At 37.2% G+C, this 19,152-nt stretch overlaps 1 protein-coding gene across 1 annotated transcript in view; it reads right to left on the bottom strand.

Annotated features, from left to right (window-relative positions):
* Positions 1 to 19,152, bottom strand: part of LOC117693543 (uncharacterized) — a 72,952-nt gene that overhangs the window by 40,311 nt on the left and 13,489 nt on the right. The window contains exons 2-4 of the mRNA XM_034484266.3: positions 14,828 to 14,954; positions 13,007 to 13,067; positions 10,407 to 11,764 (exon numbers count right to left, since the gene is read on the bottom strand). Coding sequence (XP_034340157.3) covers positions 10,407 to 11,764; positions 13,007 to 13,067; positions 14,828 to 14,954 — 1,546 coding nt within the window. The remainder of the gene's footprint in view (positions 1 to 10,406; positions 11,765 to 13,006; positions 13,068 to 14,827; positions 14,955 to 19,152) is intronic.

The following is a 19,152-nucleotide window of genomic DNA, read 5'->3' as shown; positions in this document are numbered from 1 at the left end:
ACAGTCAGCCCTCACTTGGTGACTAGGTATTATTGCTTGGAAGAAGACCCCACTTTTTCCAAGTCATTAGTGACACTTTTTTTCATTCTTCAAAGTGGCCCAGTCTGTGTAACTCCCTTGTGACAGAAAACTTAACTCTGTACTAGGCATACCCTCAATAGCCCTTAACTTTTACCTTGAAATTCCTATGAACTCCTAATGGCCGGCATTCTCCCTAGAATACTGCTTCTGCTGTGAGATAAAAATAAAAGAATGATGTGGCTTCTGTGAGGCAATGAATGGCTTTCTCTGGCTGTTGTAAACCCTTTTATTGGACTGGGACCAGAGATGAGACAGTTGCCTTACTGCTCTGTAACAGGACTGCAGGACAACAGAGAGAGGGGAGTAAAGCAGTTTTCTTCCACTGCTGTGGATTCCAGAGAGGATGAGATAGTTGTGAGGCCCACCTTTAAAAAACCCTTCCTCTAGTCCAGCAAGACACAGCATGCTCTCAATTTGACTTACTGTCGTCCTGCTACATAAGAATAAATTCATTTAATTTGGATTTGAATTGAGTCTTTGGTTTTTCCCAATGGGTTTGAACTCTGCAGCATAAATAACTTTTGTTGTATGCTCCTTTATGTTCTCATAACCAAGTTTCTCCTTGATATCAAGGATGCATTTTATTTTCTCTATGAAACTAATAGTTTTTTAAAAAATAAATTACTGAACAAAATCTTACTCTGTATCATGCTGTCATGAATGTTTACCATATGATGAATGTTATCATAGTGGTGAAAATAGCTCAACAGTCAATGGTCTTTGCTCCTCTAGGAATGTCTTAAGGATCAATCTAGGGACAAAGGTGACTAAGGTGCTTATTAACAAATCGAAGAAGACACTGGCCTTACTCCCTCACTCACACTAATACCTGGCATACCCATCACTTACCCTTGCATTCTATTCTGCCCTTTTAACTCTAGGCTGCTACCAGAAGGTGTCTGTCACACTTGCAAGGAGGGAAGTGTTGTCTTTCCAAAAAATTAAGGCAATCAGGACAACTTCTCAGTTAGGGTTCCCTACTGGGCAATTTTAATATGTGGCAAGTTGACACTAAAAACCCATTTTCACAATCTACCATTTGCTGATTGGTCACCTTAAAAATCATAAGCTTATATAGACATACAACACACATCACAAAAATAAAACAAGCAAACAAATAAGAAAATATTTAGAAGGTGATAATCAAATTAAATTGTAAAAGCAATAATATAATCCTTTTGTCCCTCATCTCATATATAGGTCACAATACCATTCAGTACACTTTCAAAGGTCCTATATCCTTAAAAATCCAAATCCTTTAAAAATCTTAGATATCTAACTGTGAGCCCATAAAAATATATATAAAAAAAATTGCATACTACCAGTGCATTATGGTAATAGTATCTGTTGTAATTTAAATGGAAGAAAAAGTACAATACCCTAGCTGCTAGGCAAACAAAGCAAGGTTTAAGAAAAAAAAAAAGAGTGGGCTGGAGAGATGGCTCAGTGGTTAAGAGCACTGACTGCTCTTCCAAAGGTCCTGAGTTCAATTCCCAGCAACCACATGGTAGCTCACAACCATCTGTAATGGGCTCTGATGCCCTCCTCTGGTGTGTCTGGAGGCAGCTAAAGTGTACTCATATACAATAAATAAATAAATAAATAAATAAATAAATATCCTTTGTTAAAAAAAAAAAAAGAAAAAAGAAAAAAGAAAAAAAAAAGAAAAAAAAAAAAAAAGAAAAGACATCCATCAGTCCCAAGGATCAGCCTCAGCTTGGAGAGGGCGTCCCGAGGAAGGGATTTTTGGGAGCAACAGAAGAATGACTAAAAGTCAATTGTGGGTGCAAACTGACAGCTCTCTCTTTTGCTAGATATCAAGACAGCTCAGCTCTTGAAGACAAAAGCCTGGTCTTTTATTTGCATATCAGTTCAATTGTTCAACCAGGTTCCCTTTTGATTATCTCATGAATCAGTATTATATGATCTTAGTCCCTTGATTCTTACAAAAGACAAGTACATTTTTTTTTTTTTTAAAACACAGCAATTGAATTCAGAGATGACTGCCTTTGAAAGCACACATAATAAATTTGTGGGACCTCACCTTGAGATTACCACTCCCATCATGCCTGAACTTAAACTCCCTTTGTCTCAGGCTGACCTTGAGCTCAGAAATACACTTGCCTTTGTACAAGCACAAACAATAAGTTTAGCTGGATAGGATCCTGCTCTGAGATCACCACTCTCTCAATTCTTGGAGCTACTCTTGAACCATGAGCCTTGTTTTTTAAACTATTCTTTTTCCTTATTTGACTCATTAGTGCAAGTACCTCTGTTAATCAGGTCTATGAAGAACCTCATACAATTCATATTGCATCCTTATATTTTTGCATAGTTGAGAAAATATATATTCTTTTTTCCCCATTTTTATTAGATATTTTATTTACACTTCAGATGCCATCCCCTTTCCCCATTCCCCCCCTTAGAAAATCCCTATCCCATGCCCCCTTTTCCTTTTTGCATTTATACTTTTTAAAAAAATGTTAATCATAGGCTTTATACGTTTGGTATTGCTCAATCAGAGGTGTAACCCACTACCCAACCTAGATATATCAACTATCTTTGACTGGTGGAGATACATGAACATCTGTCTCCCTGTCTCCCCCCTCTTTCTCTCTTTCATCACCTAGCTTCTCCTCTCCTTCTTATCCTCCTCTTTTTACTCCTTCTCTTCCTCTCAGTACTCCTCCCACCTTAGCTCCTCTTACATATCACCCTTCCTGTTAAAATGAAACTTTTCTCTCAAAATACAATTAGAGCATAATTATGCCGATTTGTACCAGTGAGGTGCAAGATAGTCCTAATACCCAGTCCATCATTTTGTTGACTATCAGCACCTCTGTCATCTATCTAACTAAAACATTTAGTTCTGAACCTGGCTTTAGGATGAATGTCAGCTGATGACCATCCACTCAAATCTTTTCTCTCAAGGTAAATAGCCAGGTTTGGCTATGAGGTTATAAGGAGAAAATATATATTCTTGAACTCATGTTTTCAGAATTCTTTCCCACAGCCTTAAAGGTTGTCTTGAAGGTCACAGTATTAAATTACACGATAATGAAATAGATATAAGAAAATAACACTTCACTGGTGCACATCTGCAATCCCAGCATTCAGGTGGCAGAGGCAGGCGGATCTCTGTGAGTTAGAAGCTAGCCTGGTCTTCAGCTCTGACAACTAGCTGAGTCACAAATGTCTCTGCAGAGCCAATACATCTTGTTGGCTATAGAATCCTTATGACTTACTATTACATGCCATCCTTTCCTATGATATGGATAGAGATTTATATCAGAGTTTGGTTATTTATTCCAAACAGACTTGTGAAATGTGATGCTTTTCATTTGCTCAAACATAAAGCATCATCTTTAGCTGATTTTTGCACACCACACTTTGCATACATGTGTAAATGCAGAAATGTATATTTCCTTTAAATGTATGTTTTCAGAACAAAATTACTGGACACCAATGAAGACCAAGTAGCTCAGGTTATCCAGCCTCAGAGACTACCTCAATTGCTGTTTCCTCAAAACTTTCCATTATGAACAACTTCAAAATGGCTAGCTAAGATGGTCCAGCCTAACAGACTATTCCAGTCAGCCAGTTAACCCCTGTACTTTCCCATCACACAGAGACTAGATACCAAATGATATAGCTAGCTGTCCAAGGACTTGGCTAATATTCCAACTTTTTTAGGGACCCCAAAAGATACTGTTACCCTCAGACAGCACGAAGCAATTTTAAGAGAATGAGGCCCATTCTTAAGAGGTAAGGTGGACATGCAGTGGGTGACAGATGTTTGTTATCATTTAAAGGAGTTTGATTGTAAGTTGTTAATGGTCTTGGTCAAGGAGGAGACAAAGTAAAGAAGGTTAAATTCGGAGATATTTTTCACTCTTTTTCTTTCTCTATTATTTTTTCTCCCCTATCATATAGTATAAGAGGAGAAGTGGAAGAGAAAGGGATAGAAAAAAAGAGGGATCAAACAATGATAGAATAAAGTGATAGATAACTGAAACTACTTTTAGACTAGAAAGCAACAAGACACAAATATTTTACAATGGTATAGTTTTTTTATATTGATAAAGTTTAAGGTTATATTTTTGCTAAAGCATGCTGTCTATATGTTTAACTCTTGTTTAAGGTATTGTAACTATGCAACTCATTTAAATATGTAATGGGAAGTTCTGTGTAAAATGTATAATGTGATTATTGATTTTCAGGCCATGATAAATAGATGGAGACTGGAAAACAGATTTCTACTTTGACCATCTTTCTATGGTGATAAAGGTCAGGATGCACACCACAGAAATTTCAGACTGAACAGTCTCGTTGATGTTCTAGTAATGCTCAAAGAATTGGTAGCCTAGAACACATTTTGCATTATACATGAGATGTCATATGTAAATCTCTTTTATGTTATGTCCCAGGTTATATTGTGAATAACTTAAATAGGAACAGGAGATGACAAGTCTAGACACTGTCATCTTCTATATACACTGTCTTCTGTCTAGACACTTCTAGACAGAAGAGATTCACAGAGAAAATATATCTTCTAGAATATAAAGTATGAATAAAAACATAGATGAAAAAGATGTGTCACTGCTACAATTCTCACAATATGACAGAAAACTTGAAGGAAAAGTCATCTAACAGCACCATGGTTTCAGTTCTTAGATGAATAGCTTTACTGAGCTAATCTAAACTCACCATAAGTGTGCTTTTACCTCTGAGCAGGTTGGTATGAGGAAGGTCACAGCTGCTTCCATGCAGGACCACAAGTTCATTTTCACTAGCTCAGGGTACTATCTATCTCAGGGCTGTGACATCACCATAGAAATTTCATTAATGCTTCATTTGTATTTTATATATGTGGGTGTTCTGATTGCATGCAGCTGTGTACAATACAGAAGGGGCATCAGATCCCTTAGGACTGGAGTTACAGGAGACAGTTAGCTACCAGATGGTTTCTGTGAATAGAACCTGTGTTCCTTATAACATCATTCAGTGCTCTTAACTGCTATGCTATCACTCTAGCAGCTTTTATTATTTAAAATTTATTTTATATAGTTTAATTAACATACATCATTTTCTCCCTTTCCATGACTATTCTCTATCCCTTCCCAAATTCTTCCCTTCGATTTCTTCTTTAAGTATGTCTAAGTATGTACAAATATGTTAGTAAAACATGAGTCCATTTCTGTTGCTTGAGTGTATGAGGTTTCAGGAGTGAACATTTTGCATTGAATATTCAATTAAGAAGCTCATCCTTAAGTAAGATCAATTCTTTCACTTACAGAATTTCACTTTTTAACGAGCAACAGGATTCTGACTCTGAAGTGACCTAGGCTGCCTTGTACTGGAAACATTCTCAAGAATAGAAAACTTGGGGTGGCAAATACCTCAGCTACTACTTGCTACTACTGCTACTACTTGAGGGACTTCCATGGCCCTGGAGTTCTAGAGCTACAGGGAAATCTATGGACATTGATGGGCCTCACACAACACTTTGCTGACCATTCTCACTGTGGATGATTTTGAAATCCTGAAACAACTGCCTCTAGTTTCTAAGCACCATGACTAAAAATCTGTGCCACTATGCCTGCCTTATTTGGCTTCAACTTCATTAAGTGAGTCATGACAACAATGGAATAAGATGCCAGTCATACTTAACTATATTGAAAAACCCCTTATCTCTGTGAGCCTGGGTTTGACCATCTGTAGAATAAGAACAGAACTCTGCCCTAGTCCTTTGATGAGTTGTAACAGACTCAGTGATAAAGAAAAACATTGCTCATAGTTAGAAGACACTGGACTTTAAGGCAGGAGGGCTGTCTTTGATGGGAGCCTACTCCTGTTACTGGAGTTAGGACTAGAACCTGTGTTCTAGTTATTCTAAACTGTCAGATTCAGCTACATATCCTCAATAATCTAATTAAAAGAAATCAATTTTCCAGTTGTGACATGCCCATATATAATGTAGGTACTCTGGAAGAAACATGGGCAAATACCTCTGATGTTCAAGGGCAGCCTAGTCTATACACTGAGTTCCAGGCCATCAACAGATTCATAGTGAAACTATTATTTAAAATAAAAAATTAGAAGAAAAATTTAAATTATTAATGAAAATTGAAAACATATTAACATACTTATTCAATGTGACTTGTTTGAAATAATTATAAAGATATGATCTATCCTTGGAGTCCTAACAGATTTAGCTAGATGCTAAGAGATATACACAACTAAGTAATCTAAGCAAGTCATCCATAAATACCTACAAATTCTCAGCTCCTTTCTCTCCTGTAAGGTACTCAGATAATTGAATTAATATTTTTTTCAGGAGATACATTCTCATCTAGAGAAATCAGTCTTTTCCAGAATGAGATTCCAGGGGAAATCAGAATTTCATAAGATCCATTGTTTCACTAAATGTTAGCCTAAAGGAGAAAGGCTAACATTTCTCCCTAAGGGAGTATCCCTTAAGAGATACTCCTAAGCTAAGGGAGTATCTCTTTAGCACATTCTTATTCCTACCAGGCAGGCAGGCTACAGTGACAACAGGGTGGGGACTGAGGAGCTTTAAGGTCCAATTGGAGACCAACAAGTGGGGTCCTGCAGGATGCTGTCATTGAAGGCTACATGTACTTGCCAAGAAAAGGAAGCAGTGGAACACCTGGAGGGCTGAACGACCATAGCTGAGTGAATACAAAGAATACAGTAGGAGCCAACTTGTCCTCAGCTATACCCACATACATTGCTGACCCATTAATCCTCTTCCTTTCACTTCCAAAGTTCCCTTGATCATAGTTCATCTATACTTCAAGGCTCTTTGTAAAAGTCTTATTTCCCCACCCTTAGAACAACTTCTGTTTAAGTCCAAGGTTCCACTGACAGCAACCTCAATGTTATCTGGAGCTACCAACAACCATAGCTCCTAACTGAATGTTTTGTTAGTTTCAGGGAAGTAGAATACATTCCCATTCAGACAAGTCAGTCTTCATGCATGCAAGTTTCTTTCCTTTCCTTAGAGTAGCCAAAGACTCAAGCAGGGGTACACTTAATATATATCCTTGTGGGCTTCCATTGCTGCCTATTTACCATGTGAGATGAACTCAGTCTGGTAGCTCTGGTTATGTGGTCAACCAGATTTTAAAGACTTATAAGGTCAATTTAGAGTCTCCTGGGCATTTTATGTACTCCTCTCTAACTTTGTGGAGATTAGGGTTGGGAAATTATTTTATGCACTAAGTCTCCATTTGTAATGCTACCCATCTTATATTTTTTCAGGGTCACCAGGTTTTGGGTAAAGATGAACTTAGGATCAACTGTTCACACCTTATAGCTGTTAGTGATGTGTTCATGGGCTGAAGAGATGGCTCGGCCCCTGACAGCATTGGCTGTTCATCTACAGCACCTAGTGCTGGTTCTCAGCACCCAAGACACAGCTCACAACTGTCTGTAACTCCAATCACAGGAGATCAGGCACTCTTCTGGCCTCCAGTGATACCTGGAATGGACTGGGTATGCACAGTGGTAAAACTACTGCACCTAAATTGAATCAATTTTAATATTAAAAAATGACATATACACAAAGAAAACCTTTTTTTTTTTTTTTTTTTTTTTTTTTACAATAGGGAATTACATACGTATGTGTCTTTGCACGATTTACATATATGGTACCCCAGGAGCTCAGAAGAATGAAACAGATGTCCTGGATCTGGAAATACAGGTAGCTCTGAGCTTGGGTACTCAAGAGGAGCAGTACTACTAATTCTTCAGCTCCCAATGCAGATGAAGATGCTCCACTACTCTTTCTGTCTCCTATCACTTGAGTGATGAAGTTCCTACTAGATGGCTATTGAACTAATTTCTGGATTTCTTCCCTTTTGTGAATGGACCCTCCACATTACTTATTTTCACTGTTAGCATAGTCCTCTCCTTTTTTTTTAACTTAAAAAATGTTTATTTTATCTATGTGGTACCCAGTCGCTCTCTTCTGGCACAGCAAAGGAGGGCATCAGATCCCGTTACTGATTGCTTTAAGCCTCAATGTGGTAGCTGGGAATTGAACTCAAGACCTCTGGAAGAGCAGTGAATGCTTTTAACTACTAAACCATCTCTCCAGCTACAACATAGTTTTCTTAATGTGAGTAAAGATAACAAAAGGTGTTGCTGAAACCAGTCAGAGTCTACTTGTAGTATACCAGGAAAATCACCATAATTTGAGATATACTTTCTTTTTGGAATTTTTTGAGACAGGATATTTCTACATAGCCATGGCTGTCTGGAACTCACTATGTGGTCCAAGCTGACCTCAAATTCAGAGAGATTGCCCTGCCTCTGTCTCCCAGGTGCTGGGATCACAGGAATGCATCTGTAACCCAGCTAAGTTTTTAAAATGACTCATCTTTGAACCTGAGAATAAAATATAAATTAACATTTAAAAAGGAACCATTATTTTTTGATGAGCAGTAATACTTCTTGAAATTCTGCAATAGTAATTTAAACTTGCAAATAATTTTATACATTCTCAATAATTTCGTATTTTTTTTGCTTTGTTAATTTCACCCATTTAAACAAATATTTGAACTGTTTCTGTGTATGTACATCTATCCCACTGTGCTCATGTGGCAGTGAGAGGACAAATTATTGGATTCTATTTTCTAATTTACCTGTGTGAGTTCTTGAAATCAAACCCAAGAAGTCATTTGGTTCAAGTAACCTCATTGGCCCTCATTCGTGTTTTAAATTTATTTATGTATGTGGTGGTGTATTTGTATATGCCACAGCCCAAGGATAGAAATAAGAGGAAAAAACCTCTAGGAGTAATATTGGTCTCTCAGTCATTAAAGAGTCTACTTGGAGTATACTAGGAAAATCACCATAATTCGAGATACACTCTTTCTTTTTGGAATTTTTTGAGACGAGATATTTCTACATAGCCATGGCTGTCTGGAACTCACTATGTGTACCAAGCTGACCTCAAAATTTTTATGTTAAAAACATTTTTTTTATGTTAAAAAAAAAAGAGGACTATGCTCAGGTTAGCAGGTTAGCAGGTTATCAGCAACCACTTTGCCCAGTGAGACAATTCTCAGGCATTCATTTGTGGTTCTGAGAAAGTGTATGGACAAATGTTCACTCCTAAGAATAAACTAACACATTCCAACAAGCAAAACAAACAAAAACAAAACACCACAGTAGTCTATTCCTATGCAAGCAAAATTTATTATTAAAATCATCCTGTTTTCCTTGATCCTTAGATGACAATATGTTTATAACTTGAGAAGAAGACAATAGTTTACTGATGAAATGTTTCAGCTAGTTTTATTTGAACCTCAGTGAGACGGCTCAGTGGAAAATTTCTGTGGTGTGCAAAGCTGGCAACCTGATCTTTATCACCATAGTAAGATGATCACAGTAGAAAGTTGTTTTCCAGTCTCCATCTATCCATCATGGCCTAAAAGCCAATAATCACATTAAACACACAGAACAGAAAAAAATTTAATAAATCTCATTGCTGTTACATTATCTACCATCTTGAGATAATTCCCTTAGAAGGCAGTACTTTGAGAGGAAGTATCAACTAATAGAAACATAAAGAAGCAATGAACACCAAATGATATATACATATCCTTACTACCTCAAGCTAACCACGGCTTCTATTCCCTAAAACATGACTGTTCCTAACTACAGCATTTGTTAACATAATTTGTTAACAAATTTATGTTAACATAATTTGTTAACAAATTTATGTTAACATAATTTGTTAATATAATGTTTTGTTCCCCCAAACATAATGACTGTTCCTAACTACAAAAGAACAAATGGATATTATTGGTTAGAGTGAAAAACATACATTTTGTATACATTGACATAGGTCAATCACATAACAAAAGCTGCCATCACTAAATGCTGATTGGTAGAAAATTGTAGCTGTAACTTGGCACAGATGTTTATGCTTTTCAAGCTTAAAAGCTCCGTAACATGGGTTGTATTTCACCTCCAGAATATGTTCAAAGGCCTGTTTAATCAGTAGCAGCTTTATTACAATTAATTCTTGTCATTTGCATTGATCTGGTGTTTGACTTGTGATGGATCTACGTGGAACCATAACACAAAAACTTTACCGCACTGCTTACATTCGTAGAATTTCTCTTCAGTATGAATACTTTCATGATGATTGAGATTACAGAAATGTGCAAAGGTGTCACCATATTAAATACATTCATGAGGTTTCTCTCCAATATCTATTGTTTCATGTCTTTGAAGATAACTTTGACCAGCAAAAGTTTTACCACACATTATATTCATAGAGTTTCTCTCAAATATGTGCTTTTTTATGCTGTGGAGAGTACTATGTTGTGTAAATATTTTATCAAATTGGTTACAGTCATAGGGTTTCTCGACAGTATGTGCTCTTTTATGTTTTTGGAGATAACTCTGACGTATAAAGACCTTACCACATTGGTTACATTCATAGGGTTTCTCTCCAGTATGTATTCTTTTATGGACTTGTAGAGAACTGTGGTGTGAAAAAACTTTATCACACTGATTACATTCATAAGATTTCTCTCTAGAATGTGCCATTTTATGATACTGGAGACTATTGTAATAAGGAAAGGCTTTACCACACTGATTACATTCATAGGGCTTCTCTCCAGTATGTGTTCTTTTATGTATTTGGAGATGACTGTGACGTCTATAGGCTTTACAACATAGATCACATTCATAGGGCTTTTCTCCAGTATGTGTTCTCTTATGAACTTGTAGAGAACATTGTTGTGAAAAGGCTTTATCACATTGATTACATTTGTAGGGCTTCTCTCCAGTGTGTGTTCTTTTATGTGTTTGGAGATGACTGTGACATGCATAGGTTTTATCACACAGATTACATTTATACGGTTTCTCTCCAGTATGTCTTCTTAGATGTTTTTGAAGATTATTAGGACTTGCAAAGGCTTTATCACAGTGATTACATTCATAAGGTTTCTCTCCAATATGTCTTTTATGTCTTTGGAGATGACTGTGAAATGCAAAGGTTTTACCACATTGGTTACATTCGTAGCGTTTCTGTCCAGCATGTGTTTTCTTATGTATTTGAAGATGATTACGACACGCAAAGACTTCACCACATTGCTTACATTCATAAGATTTCTCTGCAGTATGTGTTTTTTTATGATACTGGAAACTACTCTGATAAGCAAAGGCTTTACCACATTGATTACATTTATAAGGTTTCTCTCCAGTATGTGTTCTTATATGTCTTAGGAGATGACTGTGACGTGCATAGGCTTTACCACATTGGTTACAGTCATAGGGTTTCTCTCCAGTGTGTGTCCTTTTATGGTCTTGTAGAGAACTGTGTTGGGAAAAGGCTTTACCACATTGGTTGCATTCATAAGGTTTCTCTCCAGTATGTGTCCTTCTATGCCTTTGAAGATGACCATGACTTGCAAAGGCTGTACCACATTGATCACATTCATAAGGTTTTTCTCCAGTATGTGTTCTTTTATGTATTTGGAGATGACACTTCCATACAAAGGCTTTACCACATCGATGACATTCATAAGGTTTCACTCCAGTATGTGTTCCTTTATGCCTTTGAAGATGACGGTGAGTTGTAAAGGCTGTACCACAATGATTACATTCATAGGGTTTCTCTTCAGTATGACCTCTTTCATGGCTGTGAAGATAATTGGCACATATGAAAGCTTTACCACATGCATTACATTGTTGAATTTTTTTTATCTGTATGAATTAACAATATAATTTGGTCTAATGGGAAAGAGGAATCAGATCCTAAGATTTTATCATTTTCTTTACATTCAATGTGATCCTCCTTCATTATGAGATCTTATGCATCTTTGACAATACTTGTGCTGGTAAGAGCATTTATTACATGACTCACATTTATAGCATTCTTTTTCTATATGAAGTTTTTCACATATTTGAAGAAAGCTGAAAGAACTCAGAGATTTACCACATTGAATGAATTCATAAATTTTTCTATAGTGTGAGTCACAGCACATTTGCAAAGTGAACCAGGACAATCAGAAGAATTTCTATCCTTCTAGTACCCATACAGAGTTTCTGCAGTGTGAGTTTATATATATATATATATTCCAAATTGCCAACTTGTATCACATTTAGAAAGTCTACTCAAAGTGGGAACTACTAGATATCTTCTATTTTTTTCTGGCAGAGAGGTACCTTGCTTCTTTGAATCCCTAAGCTCAATGGCATGTATCCATTGTGACATATGATATACTCATTAAGAGAAGAATAACAAAATAAAGGTTTCCACATTGCAATCACACAGTTTGATTTTTCTTCCTCACAGACATATGGTAAGTAAGGTATCTCACTCTTGACTCTCTCTTTTTTTGGAGGGGGGGGTTAGAGACAGGGTTTCTCTGTGTAGTCCTGGCTGTCCTGGAACTCACTCTGTAGACCAGGCTGGCCTCGAACTCAGAAATCCTCCTGCCTCTGCCTCCCAAGTGCTGGGATTAAAGGCATGCGCAACCACTGCCCGGCTCTCTTGACTCTCATAAACTGCCCCTCTGACTACATTTAGCAATGTAACTACAAGTGTATAAGTAATACTAGATTTACTATGAACTCTTTGCTCATTAGAACATTTTGAAGATATATTAACCACCTATTCAAAGTGTCTACTTTTCACAGTATTTAAGTGAGACTGGCAGTTCTACAGCATCGCTCTAATAGGGCTATGATTCAAATGGTGATATTTATGAAGGCATTGTTTCCTTGCCTCCTTTTTAGAAGAGTGCCTCTCAAACACAAATCAGACACTTGACATTGAGGTATATGGAATAATGAGAATGTAATAATCATCAATATGCTTAAAGAAGTACTTTTTTATGTTGTGGCTTTTTTTAGAGGCATATTTGCACATGAAAATTACCTTCCATTTCTTCGAGAACTTTGAAATTGTTCTTCAATATAATGGTCTTCCCAATTGTAGCCTAAAATGCAGTACGAGAAAATGTATGCATTATTGGAAATTAAAGAAAATTTAAGTTACTATATTCCTATTATCCTTTGTAATGCTGGGTTTGTGGAAAGATATTGTGTAAATTTGGTTTTGTCGTGGAATATCTTGGTTTCTCTATCTATGGTAATTGAGAGTTTTGCTGGGTATAGTGGCCTGGGCTGGCATTTGTGATCTCTTAGGGTCTGTATGACATATGTCCAGCATCTTCTAGCTTTTATAATATCTGATGTGAAGTCTGGTATAATTCTGATAGGTCTGCCTTTATATGTTACTTGGCCTTTTTCCCTTACTGCATTTAATATTCTTTCTTTGTTTTGTGCACTTGGTGTTTTGATTATTATGTGATGGGAGGTATTTCTTTTCTGGTGTAGACTATTTGGCATTCTATAGGCTTCTTGTATGTTTATGGGCATCTTGTTCTTTAGATTAGGGAAGTTTTCTTCTATAATTTTGTTGAAGATATTTATTGGCCCTTTAAGTTGGGAATCTTCACTCTCGTCTATACCTATTATCCTTAGGTTTGGTCTTCTCATTGTGTCCTGGATTTCCTGGATAGTTTGTGTCAATAACTTTTTGCATTTTTTGTTTTCTTTGACAGTTGTGTCAATATTTTCTATGGTATCTTCTGCACCTGATATTCTTTCTTCTATCTCTTGTATTCTGTTGGTGATGCTTGTGTCTATGACTCCTGATTTCTTTCCTAGGTTTTCTATCTTTGGGGTAGTCTCCCTTTGTGATTTCTTGACTGTTTCTACTTCCATTTTTATGTTATGGATGATTTTGTTCATTTCCTTCACCTGTTTGGTTGTGTTCTCTTGTAATTCTTTAAGGGATCTTTGTGTTTCCTCTTTAAGGGCTTCTACCTCTTTACCTGTGTTCTCCTCAAATTCTTTGAGAGTGTTATTTATGTCCTTCTTAAAGTCCTCTAACATCATCATTAGAAGTGATTTTAAATCTGAATCTTGATTTCCTAGTAATATGGGGAATTCAGGACTTTCTTGTGTGGGAGAACTGGGTTCTAATGATGCCAAGTACCCTGGGTTGCTGATGCTTATGTTCTTGTGCTTGCCTTTTGCCATCTGGATCTCCTTAGTGCTACCTGCCCTGTCTCTGACTGGAGCCTTTCTTTCCTATTATCTTGGTTGTATCAGAACTGTGTGGGATGGGTGTTACTACTGGGGTAAGAGCTGCGGCCCAAAATCTGCTCAGTGCTCAGAGGCAGACAGGAAAGAACCAGTGCTCCTGCCTAGGAGTGACTTCCTGGGTCCCAGTGGGTCTCAGTTACTCCCTGTTAGGGGCGGGCGTTGCTGTCTCCTTACCTAAGACACTGCCGAGGTTAGAGCTCCTGGGAGCCCCACTTACTCTGATTTTTTTGAGATTGGGGGCAGAGCTGCTCATGACTTGGGCCCAGACCAGAAGGAATCAGTGCTTCTGGCTGGGAGTGACTTCCTGGGTCCTTGTGGGTCCCAGTTACTCCCTGTTTCAGGCAGGTGTTGCTGCCTGCTTACCTAAGATACTACATGGGTTAGAGCTCCTGGGAGGCCTGCTTCCTCTGGGTTCTTTGAGAAGTTACTATATTCAAAGAAGATTAGAACAATGCTTGATTTATTCACCTCATTTTTTCCCTCATTCTCAATTGAAATCACAAAAGATCATCAATAATAAAGAAACCATAGCAAGCAAACATTTCTCCCTTTATTTTAAAAAGTCAAAGAAAATTCACTATCTTACCTATAGCAGCAAGGTTCTTGTAGGTTTCCAGCATCACATCTTTGTAGAGACTCTTCTGGGAAGGAGTCAGCAAAGCCCACTCTTCCCGAGTGAAATTCACATACACATCATCATAGGTCACTGCATTCTAAAATATCCCATACATGTGTAGAACAGAAAACATGAAACTGACAACACTGCAAATGTATACTTCATTGACAATATATTCATATAATTCTGGTACTTCTCCCACTTATTACCTGACACAGTAGATCTAATGTAATCAAATCACCAAGTCACTGTAGAAGGAAACTATATAATGAGGTTCACCTCTGTCATTTCTGTGCCCTTTCAATAGAATATAGCCTTGCAGGAGAAATGCCAACCAACAGACATAAACACAGAGAAAGAAGCAAAGGGATCATACAGAGCACACATCAGTGATATTGTATGAATCATTAACAATTACAAAGACTGATGGGAAATCTGGGTGTACTGGCTCATGGCTTTAAATCTAGCACTCTGGAGACAGGGGCAGGTGTATCTCACTGATTTGGATGCCTGGTTTGTGCAGGACAGACAGAGATACATATTAGGATCCTGACTCCCATGCAATAATCAAACAAACAAACAAAAGATGGAAAGAACTCAGAGGTCTTTAGTGAAGTTCATACATCCACTCTGGTTCTGCATTCATCTTCCAGAAACCTGAAGTGTCCCAGTTTAAATAGTAACATAAAGATTTAACTAAAAGGGAATGCATGTTTAAACAGTAACAAATGAACCCATGAAAATATCAGCTATGTGAATGCTGATCATAAATAAACAACATAGTACAGGAGAGACGGATCAGGAGTTAGCAGCACTTGCTGGTCTTGCAAATAATTGAGCTCAATTGCCAGTACTTACATGGGGGCTCACAACTATTCACTATTCCAAGTTTGGGAGTTCTGAGGCCATCTTTTGTCAAGGCCCATGGAAGAGCAACAGCAAACAGCTTTAGAACTCAAGGATGAAGGTGTACCAGTTAGCACAAAAATGACGGAAGTGTATCAGAGAGGCAGAGCTCTGAGGAGTTTGTGTCCTGAGGACTTCATGAATACATGCAGAATACTCATATTCATTAAAAAATCAAAACAAACACAACAGGTAGGAAAGATATCACATACCTGAAATTCAATGACTCAGAAGGCTCAGGTACTATTAATGTCATGAATACATGGCATCCTGAGAAATAGACTATAGTCTCTGGCAAATTTCAAAATTCAAGATGTGAATGACGATCAGCACAAGAGCAAATGTTTGACATGTACAAAAACCTACATTCCATCTAATAATAGAAAACAACAACCACCACCACCAGGGATGTCGTCCCACATCTAATCCCACGACTTGGTTGCCAAAATCAGCTGAATTTCTAACTTCAAGGCCTGTCTTGTCTACATATCTACTTTCAGGACAGCCAGGGCTACATGAGAAAGTCAGTCTTCAAAAACAAAAACAAAAGAAAACAAAAACAACAACAAAATACAAAATTAAAAATATAAAACCACCATAATAGCGAATTAGCTTAGCATTGAATAGCAACTGCTTTTATTGTATCTTATGTGATTCAGGGATAAAGTTTATAATGGTAAAGGCTGTGGCAGCACAAGAAGGAAGCTGACTGATGAGTTTCAAGCAGAACAAAGTTCACACACACACACACACACACACACACACACACACACTAAACCAGGCAATGGGTTGAGTTTATAGACACTCAAATCCCATCTTCAATAAGGAATATAGAAAGGCTCCTCCTACAAAAACGTCCATAAAAAAAATCTCCCCAAAGAAAGACACAAAGGAGACACAAGTGTGTAAAGATATCATCCTATCTAGAAGGTCTTTGATTCAGTCAAGTACATTCAGACCTGGTCACTATAGGTTCATGGTCACCCTATTAAGGAAATGCATCGAGTTTAATTTTAATGATGCTAACAGTCTGCAATAGCCTGTACACTGTTCAAATGTCCAAAGTTTCTTCTGACACTCAAGACATTCTCTTTTGATAACATCTTGTAAATTCAGAAAACAACATCAATGTTGCTCAACATCTATGGTAGATATTACCTCAAATGCCATGAACCAACTCAGTGTGCCAAGGTTTGAACTGGGTAACAGCACTGGATGCAGCTTTAAAGTCTGATGGTCTCTGGCCTTCCAGCTCTCTAACAGTACTGAACACTTGCTGATGGCTTCTGTAGACTTAACATTCTCTTGCTTATTTTGTGGCTGAAAACTCTCTGTGAATTCTTGTTTCTTTATAAATCTCTATGCTCTATTAAATGCTGTAACTTTATTTTATAATTTGCTGTTACAGTTCTGTGCTTCACTAGTGCTGAAAACCTAAGTCTTTATTACTGTTCTGTAGTAAAAACTTAACTCTTTCTTACTTGTGCTTAAGTAAGTTTTACTATCTGGCAATGAATACATGCTGTTTAACAGAGGGAATTCAGTAAAGGATTTATTGCTAGTGCTCCTTTATCTGGCCATCCAGCAGTGAGCCCTTTGCAGGCCTGAGTCAGTGAGTGAAGGTAGCACTAGAAATAACTATATGGCTAAAGGCAATCACAAGGACATAAGCAGCAGAAACCAAGATTACTTGGCATCATCAGAACCTACTTCTCCTAACATAGCAAGTCCTGAATACCCATGACACCAGAAAAGCAAGATTCACATTTAAAATCACTTCTCATGGTGATGATAGAAATCTCTAAGAAGGACATAAATAACTCCCTCAAAGAAATACAGGAGAATGCATGTAAACAAGTAGAAGCCCTTAAAGAAGAGACACAAAAATCCCTTAAAGAATTACAAGAAAACACAACCAAACAGGTGAAGGAATTGAACAAAACAATTCAGGACATAAAAATGGAAGTAGAAACAACAAAGAAATCACAAAGGAAGACTACCCTGGAGATAGAAAACCTAGGAAGGAGATCAGGAGTCATGGATGCAAGAAACACCAATAGGATGCAAGAGCTAGAAGAGAGAATCTCAGGTACAGAAGATACCATAGAAAACATTGACACAACTGTCAAAGAAAATACAAAATGCAAAAAACTCCTAACCCAAAACATTCAGGAAATCCAGGACACAATGAGAAAACCAAACCTAAGGATAATAGGTATAGAAGAAAGCAACGAGTTGAAACTTAAAGGGCCAGTAAATATCTTCAACAAAATTATAGAAGAAAACTTCCCTAACCTAAAGAAAGAGATGCCTATGAACATACAAGAACATACAAGAATTCCTAATAGACTAGATCAGAAAAGAAATTCTCCTGTCACATAATAATCAAATCACTAAGTGCACAAAACAAAGAAAGAATATTAAAAGCATTAAGGAAAAAAGGTCAAGTAACATATAAAGGCAGACCTACCAGAATTACAAGAGACTTCTCACCGAAGACTATCAAAGCTAGAACATTCTGGGCAGATGTCATACAAAACCTACAAGAACACAAATGCCAGCCTAGGCCACTATACCCAGCAAAACTCTCAATTACCATAGATGGAGAAACAAAAAAATTACATGACAAAACCAAATTTACTCAATATCTTTCCACAAATCCACCCCTACTAAGGATAATAGAGAAAAACTACCAACAGGAGGGAAATTTTACCCTAGAAAAAGTAAGAAAGTAATATTCTTACAAACCGAAAGAAGATAGCCACAAAAACATAACTCCACCTCTAACAACAAAAATAACAGGAAGCAACAATCACTTCTCCTTAATACCTCTTAACATCAATGGACTTAATTTTCCAATAAAAAGATACAGACTAACAAACTGGATATATAAACAGGACCCAACATTTTGCTGCATACAGGAAACACACTTCAGTCACAAAGACAGACACTACCTTAGAATAAAAGGCTGGAAAACAATTTTCCAAGCAAATGGCCCAAGAAAGAAGCTGGAGTAGCCATCTCATATCAAATAAAATCACTTTCAACCAGAAATTATCAAGAAAGATAAGAATGGACATTTCATACTCATCAAAGGAAAAATCAACCAAGATGAAATCTCAATTCTGAACAGTTTTGCACCAAATGCAAGGGCACCCACATTCATAAAAGAAACTTTACTAAAGCTCAAAGCACACATTGCACCTCACACAATAACAGTGGGAGACTTCAACACCCCATTCTCACCAATGGACAGATCATGGAAACAGAAACTAAACAGAGACACAGTGAAACTAAGAGAAGTTATAAACCAAATGGATTTAGTAGATATTTATGGAACATTTCATCCAGAAACAAAAGAATATACCTTCTTCTCAGCACCTCATGGT

This window comes from Arvicanthis niloticus, chromosome 21 (genome assembly GCF_011762505.2).
Source record: "Arvicanthis niloticus isolate mArvNil1 chromosome 21, mArvNil1.pat.X, whole genome shotgun sequence".
Taxonomy (NCBI): domain Eukaryota; kingdom Metazoa; phylum Chordata; class Mammalia; order Rodentia; family Muridae; genus Arvicanthis; species Arvicanthis niloticus.
The sequence above is the reverse complement of the archived record's forward strand: the minus strand, read 5'-3'. Positions and strand labels throughout refer to the sequence as shown.